Source organism: Pinus tabuliformis, chromosome 2_1 (assembly GCF_031772625.1).
Source record: "Pinus tabuliformis cultivar Carrire ecotype Pingquan chromosome 2_1, CPIR1, whole genome shotgun sequence".
NCBI lineage: Eukaryota > Viridiplantae > Streptophyta > Pinopsida > Pinales > Pinaceae > Pinus > Pinus tabuliformis.
In genome coordinates this window covers 180,617,693-180,625,163 of record NC_142299.1, presented here as the reverse complement: position 1 = coordinate 180,625,163, position 7,471 = coordinate 180,617,693, and the positions used below count along the sequence as shown (strand labels likewise).

The 7,471-nt window shown below is 32.0% G+C and overlaps 1 protein-coding gene across 1 annotated transcript; it reads right to left on the bottom strand.

The window, feature by feature from the left end:
* Nucleotides 1-4,287: 4,287 nt before the first annotated feature.
* LOC149199307 (uncharacterized) lies at nucleotides 4,288-6,800 on the bottom strand. Its single transcript, XM_089402376.1, has 4 exons — nucleotides 6,665-6,800; nucleotides 5,926-6,534; nucleotides 5,257-5,820; nucleotides 4,288-5,043 (listed from the first exon to the last, which is right to left on the bottom strand). The coding sequence occupies exons 1-4, from the start codon at nucleotides 6,728-6,730 to the stop codon at nucleotides 4,465-4,467; spliced, it is 1,818 nt and encodes a 605-aa protein (XP_089258502.1). The 5' UTR covers nucleotides 6,731-6,800; the 3' UTR covers nucleotides 4,288-4,464.
* Between the last annotated feature and the right edge of the window lie 671 nt (nucleotides 6,801-7,471).

The following is a 7,471-nucleotide window of genomic DNA, read 5'->3' as shown; positions in this document are numbered from 1 at the left end:
AAATTATAATAAAACTACATCAAATTAATAATTTCAAATATTAGAACTTTGATGTGGAAATATTTATGTCTTTAAAGACTTTAATATATCCATAGGATATGGTTTTTCCCTCCAAAGATTCATTTTACAAATATTTAATCAAAAAAAATATTAAAAGGTTTTGGAGCAGGATTTTCGATTCTTTTTGTTGAATTAACCTTTTTCCTTTGATTTAAGAGATGTTATTAGCTTTAGTAAATCTGAGTAAATATGTTTAATATTTTACCTAATTTACAATTTTAATGTGGTAAATTTTTTTGTTAAAGGTAAATTTATGATCCATTGAAATTCACGTATATGATAAAAGAACTATTAAATGCATGAGATAATTTATTATCCATTCAAATTATATATAATAATACATAGTTATATTTTAATAATTAATCTTAGTCCATTAATAAGATTAAAAAGTTATATATAATTTAATGTTCAAGTTAATGTTTTGGCCGACATTAGTAAAAAATATTTTTATTATTTTTTTAGGACGTGACATACTTACACATCAGGGTCATATTGGGCTGTAGAATGTGCCTCTAGGTTCAATTATTAAGTAATACCTACACTTGTGAATCTATAACTTTATTTTACTAATATGATTTATTATTATTTATTATTATTCAATTATTAATCAATTCCCAATGTGTCTTCTCAAATTTACTTTTGGATAAGATATGGTTTTCTCCAATTTATTTCTAAATTAAATACTCATATTTCAATTCTTAAGGTGTCTTCTCAATGTTACTTTTGGATAGGATATGGTCTTCTCCAATTTATTTCTCAATTAAATATTTGTATTTCAATTCTCAAGGTGTCTCCTCAAATTTATTTTGGGATAATATATGGAAAGGAAAGTCAAGGTCATTAAATAAAAGGATGGGGGGTATTCATGGCATTAATGGTATTTGGTTCAAGTGGATGAGAGAAAGAGAAGGAGGATGAGAGGAGAAGGGGGATCTTTGTTCTTTATTTTGGCATTGGAGGATTTTATTTGGAGGAGGAAGGTAAAGAAGGAGAAGGAAGAGAATAAAGAGAAAAATGAGAGAACTTAAACTTGGATCTATTTGGAGAGTGGTGGTTTTAACTTGGACACACTACAACTGGTTGGACTTGGACTCAGAGGGCTAGGGAACCTATGGACATTCTCTGGGCTAGGAAATCATTCCTAGTTGGCTAGGAGGTAAATTTGATTAAGTAGCCCAACATGAGAATCCTAACAGAGTCAAGAGCATCCCAACAAAGTCATCGAATCAAGTATTCTTCATTTAGTCACTTTATTTATGTAAATTGTTAAAAGTTATGCATGTTGTAGAATTAAAATAATATATGTTCATGCTTATGATGTTTTATAAACCTGAAATTTTCCTTGTTCTAAAATTTTGTGAAATTTATTTGATTGTTCTCAAAATTTGGGAAATTTAATTGAATGATTATATCAATAGTTAAAGGCCCTATGGTTGGGTCCTCACAATTCCCTTGGGTTTATAATATCAATCCCTTGGGTTTATTAATCTAAGAGTTCATATTCCTAGGGTATAATATTATTCACTTAGGTTTATAATCTCAACCACTCATAGCCAACCATGGTCAAATGTCACATTGTGACAAATATTGTCTCAATATTAGAATCAACCATGGTCAACCATGGTCCAATGTCACATTGTGACAAAGATTCTCTCGATTTTAAAATAAATCATGGTCAGCCATGGTCGAACGTCACATTGGGACAGGGATTGTCTCAATATGAAAATTAAACATGGTCAACCAGGGCCAACCATGTTTATTTTAGGGTTCATGTTCATAGGGTTTAATATTATTCCCTTGGTTTTATAATATTAATATGAAGGGACTATAATAATTATCCATTGGGTTTAATATTATTCCCTTCCATTTATAATATTACTCCTTAAGGTTTATACTATAAATCCTTTGGGTTTAATATTTATTAATATATAATAATATATTAATATTTATTAATACAATATTTTCTTAATAAATAATTAATATATTAATACTTAATATTAGGTTTTATACTATAGGTTTTATAATTACGACTTTTAATATTGGCTTTGACATCATGGTTTATAATATTAAGTTTATAATATAGCATATATGAAAATCAACCATGGTAAAACATGGTCAATGATGTTTATTTTAGGGTTTATATACCTACGGCTATAATATTAATCCCTTGGGTTTATTATTCCCTTGGGTTTATAATATTAATCTGTTGGTTTTATTAATCTATGGGTCCATTTTCCTTGGGTTTATAATACCTTGGGATTTTAGAATTAATCCCTTGGGTTTATAATATCAATCCCTTGGTCCAACGTTACATTATGACAACCATGGTCATCCATGGTCAACCATGGCCCAACATCACATTGTGACAAATATTGTCTCAATATGAAAATCAACCATGGTCAACCAATTTCCAACGTCGCATTGTGCCAAATGTTGTCTCAATATGAAAATCAATCATGGTCAACCATAGTCCAACGTCGCATTGTGACAAAGATTATGTCAATATGAAAATCAACTGTTTATTATTTCCCTGGGTTTATTATTCCCTTGGGTTTATAATATTAATCCCTTGGGTTTATTAATCTAAGGGTTCATATTCCTAGGGTATAACATTTTTCATAGGATTTATAATATTAATCTTTGGGTTTAATATAAATCCATTGGGTTTATAATCATGGCCAACCATAGTCCAACGTCACAATGTGACAAGGATTTTTTCAATATGAAAAGCAACCATGTTCCAACGTTGCATTGTGACAAATATTGTCTCAATATGAAAATCAATCATCATCAACCATGATTGCTTTAGGGTTTATAATGTTTATCTTAGGGTTTATATACCTTGAGTTTATATTATTGATCCCTTGGGTTTAATATTATTTCCTTGGGTTTATAATCCCTTGGGTTTATTAATCTAAGGGTTCATATTCGTAGGGTGTAATGTTATTCATAAATTTTTTAATATTCATAGGGAAAAATAAATCTTATTCATATTCTATTATCAAACTTATGTATCACTTTTGTAATGATGATTTATAAGAATAAAAAAAAATTGTGATAATGTCCCCTTTATAGAATACTCTTCTAATCAAATTTGATTAGTTAAGAACTAATAAACATCTTTGAGACAATTTAGGCCATTTTTTGGGTGAATTTTGAACAATTATGTATCAACAAAAACATCTTGAAAGTCTTTTGTCTAGCCTAGGGTGATGGTAGAGATGTGATTCATAAAGACATGCCTTTATCTTAGTTTGATAATAATAGTGAACTCATGTTCTTATTAAAAAAAATCAATTGCTTAAGTGCCCTAATAAGAAAGCCTTATTGGAAATATAGTTCAATTCTTAGTGATCAACACAACATTGAAATTTTGGGTTCCAAGAGGAAATGGAAAACTTTCTAAATGACACATACTTCCTTTTGAATTGTTTTATAATTCCTTTAAATTGCATTTAGCTTCCTATTAACATAAGATTATCAATATTATTAGGATGCAATTTTGTTAATATATTCCAATAGCAGTATTAGATTTATTTATCTAGATAAGAAATATCATGCTTCATGCCGGATAGATTAAAATATGCCCTTTCATAGGTTTTTGCTTCAAGGTTTCAATGGTGGTATAATATGGTCTAGTCCATTGAATCTTTACCCCTTTTATTAAAAGGAGAACTACTCGTTGGGAGATGTGGCCATAGCCTCATATTAACTTATGACAGTAGTTTGTGTATAAAAAAACTATAGATACATAAAACATATGTTGGCGTAGGATGTGATATAAGCAAAGGCACCCTAAGGAGTAGTGAAGTTCATTCTGTACATCTTTCATGAGAAACCAATAGTTAATTTTTCTTGGATAATACATTGGAATATATAAGATCTTAAAACATGTAACTCTTTAGGTTATCCATGTTGGGAAAAGGCTAATTGTCATTCTGATACAACTAGTTAAAAATATGGAAATCAATGCATAATTTAAAAAATTTTATTCTTTTTTCCATAGTTTAAAACTAGTTTGGGATTAATGGGTATTTGGTTTGCTTGAATAGATTTATGTCTTATTTCAAAGAAATAATGTGTTTGATTATGATTCTCTTATACTTTTAACTCGCCACAACACATCCTTGAATTAACAATAAAAATTAATGATAAGAAAGAATGTTATTATAGTGAAAAAATGAGAAAACATATTGAAAATAATAAATAAAATGTAGCTCATTTATAATACATAGCATTAAATACATCATCTTTGTTCACAATACTGACCTTCCTAGCCTTTTACAATGTCAAAATTATAGTGAGCTCGGGAGGCTTCTCTCCAAGCTTTTTGAGCATAGGAATAAAATCTTAAATAAAAATAAATAATTTGTTTCTTTAGGTCCGATAGACCAAAGTTTGGTCTCAGCGGACATCATCATCATCATCATCATCTAACTCAAACAATGCTTGTTCTTTTTCCTCCTTGGAGCCCTTGATTAAGACTTGCATCAATCTCTTGGCTTTCTCTTCCATACTCTCTGAATATAGGGAAATCATATCTTGCCCATTTTCTATAATTATTTCCCCATCTTTATCTATTAATATCATCCATGGAATGTAATAATCAATAGAGTTAAAGATTCTTTTCAGCTTGGCATTGTCATCTCTTTTAGACACTTCTTCTTTTAAAGAATGAAAGTGTGTCCAAAATCTTATAGCCTCATGTTCCAATAAATTTAACAAAGGCATCTCCTCCATCTCAACTTTTAGCATTTCAGGATTTTGCAGTGGACAATGTTGAACATAAGTGGCATCGGTGAGGTTTGATGTTTTTGTCTCTTTGAAGTCAAATCCAGTGATATAAATTATATGAATGTCATCAATAAACTCTATTAACACATTCCTTAAAAAAAATGTAAACTCCTTCATAGATATCCCTTTTTCAGAGCCATCTCCACCAAATAAGCATATCATTTTTTGTTGAAGCAATACCTCTTTTACCTTTCAAAATAAGGAAAAAAAATTAATCTTAAAACAATAATAAATCATCTATTTAAATTTTTTTAACTTATTATTTTTAATAATAATATTAAAAAAACAAATATAAATTAAATACTAATCTTTAATTTATCATCCCCTCCCCCACAAAAAAATTATATAACAAGACAACCTTTAATCTATCAAAATTTAAACAAACAATGATGGACTACTCACCTTATGCCATACGCTTTCTTGATTGTAGAAAAGAAGCTCTAAAGCAGACGTAGTCTCCATTTGAGACCACTCTTCCTCCTCTAATTCTTTAATTCTGTCCACGGTAAAGGGATAAGCCTTTGGCCCCCACCTATCTAGCAAAGGCAGTACAGGTTTATCAGCTGTAAAGACTTTCCCATTTGGTTCTATTACCGTGATTATACTCATGTACATTATTGCATACTCCTCTTCCCATAATTCCCATCCTTGGTCCGGTAGACTCCCTTTAATGAGGAAATACTTCACTGCTCTGCTTAACATCCATGGATTTTGAAGGACCAACCACGGAGCATCTCCTGAGAACTGCTCAAACATCTCCAATTTTATATTTGTATTTGGGTGCACAAGTGGAATTGATATAACTTCTAAATTCAATGCCTCTTTCTTTGTGTTATACAGTTCCATCAAAGACCCCAAACGAATATCATAACAGATGTCAAGAGGCCTGATGTCTAACAAAATCCTTTTTCCTTTCAATTCTTCCACTCCGCAGCTACAAGGTTTGGAGTTTTCATTTGAAGCGCCCTACAATTATCAATGTCAACAAAATAAAGTAGAGAGAGTCAATAATATGACGCGAAAATTCTGTTTTAAAAAAATATATATATAACAAAAGTCAGAACTTAATACCTTCTTTCGAAAGATGTGAGCGCTTTCCCCCTTTCCAGTCGGAAACAATTCTCTTAACAACTCTATATTACTCTCTCCACTTCTTGCTTCAAGTTCCTTCAACCTCTCGTAACTTCTACACTCACCCAACAAAAATTCCTCCACTTCACGGCCTGTCAAAGGTTTCCAGCAAGGACGATAATCCTTCTCGTCTCCCGCCATCTTCGTTCTCATCTCAAAATAAGCGTTCAGATCATCTCGAGATACTCCTCGCCGTAGATCTGCAACATATAACACAGAGAGCACTTTCCCGAACACAGCAACAGTGCGATCGTCCCCCTTCCTATGGCCCACAATTTTACCCTTGACTTTCATTGGCAACTCATTAAAATTGTTGCCCATATAAATTATTTCAAATTTTGTTTGTATTTCATCTATCGTTTCTTCAAATAAAGGCCACGGGAAATCGTAATCAAAATCGTCATGGAAATCAAAGATGACAAGAAAGAGGGAGTCTGCAGAAAGATGGTGAGACAGATGGAATGGCTCTCCTTCTCCATTACTGAGAAGGCTGTCGAATTCTGTTAACAACTCCTTTTCTAGAGTCGCCTTCCGGTCCTCTGACAAATCCTGAACAGAAATCTGAAATCAGTACAACGTAAAAACGATACAAAATCTATATTCATTTTAAAAGTTCACATAAAATACATGCAATAACACGATCGGTATATCAATATGGATGGATGGATGTTATGTTAACCTGTCCTGTCAACACTGTTAATGGATTTCCTTCTCTTTCAATTTCTCCCCATCTCTTCACCAACATTTCGCTTTGCTGCGATGTTTACCAACTGTAATGTTTTTATCTTCACCACCTTGTCCATCTCTTTCCCTTCCAACGAGACGCAATCTTCTAGATATAATCGTCGCAATGAGGCAAGACACTGAAAACAATCAGGGAGTGCTTTCAAACTGTGGCACCCACTCAAGTCTAAAACTTCCAAGGAGTCGAGGCAGTGGAAGTCATTACACAAATCTTCAAGGTTTTTGCACCCCCTTAAATCCAGGTCCCTTAAATTTACTAATTCTCCAAATCTGTCTGGAAGCTTCTTTAAATTGCTACACTGCTTCAATGAAAGATCCCTGATAAAGGAGAGGTTGCAGAACCCATTAGGTAGTTCTTTTAAGCTTGAACAGCCTGACATATCCAGTGAGGAGGCCAACGACTTCAGCTCTCCAATGCTTTCTGGAATACTTCTTAATTGGCTGCATTCCTCCAAATCTAATTCAGCAAGTGATGTTAAGTTTCCTAAACCATGAGGGAGATCTAGTAACCTTTCGCAATAGGATAGATCCAATAATTTCAATGCTGTGAGTTTCTCAAAATTACTAGGAAGCACTTGTAGATTCTCGCAACCCTGCAAATTGAGTTTTTGCAGAGAAATCAATGATCCAAAATCTTCAGGCAATTGCATTATACTCGAACAGTACTCCATTCTGATTACTCTTAAAGATTGGAGCTTTGAAATTGAGGCTGGTAACTCCTGTATAGATGTGCAATTTGAAA

Bases quoted from the DNA above. Each gene is read 5' to 3' on its own strand.
- LOC149199307 (XM_089402376.1), bottom strand. From the start codon at position 6,730: ATGTTGGTGAAGAGATGGGGAGAAATTGAAAGAGAAGGAAATCCATTA. The intron at 6,535-6,664 runs GTTAACATAACA...ATTTCTGTTCAG, and splicing joins TAACAGTGTTGACAGGACAG to GATTTGTCAGAGGACCGGAA. The intron at 5,044-5,256 runs GTGAGTAGTCCA...TTATTTTGAAAG, and splicing joins AAGAAAGCGTATGGCATAAG to GTAAAAGAGGTATTGCTTCA.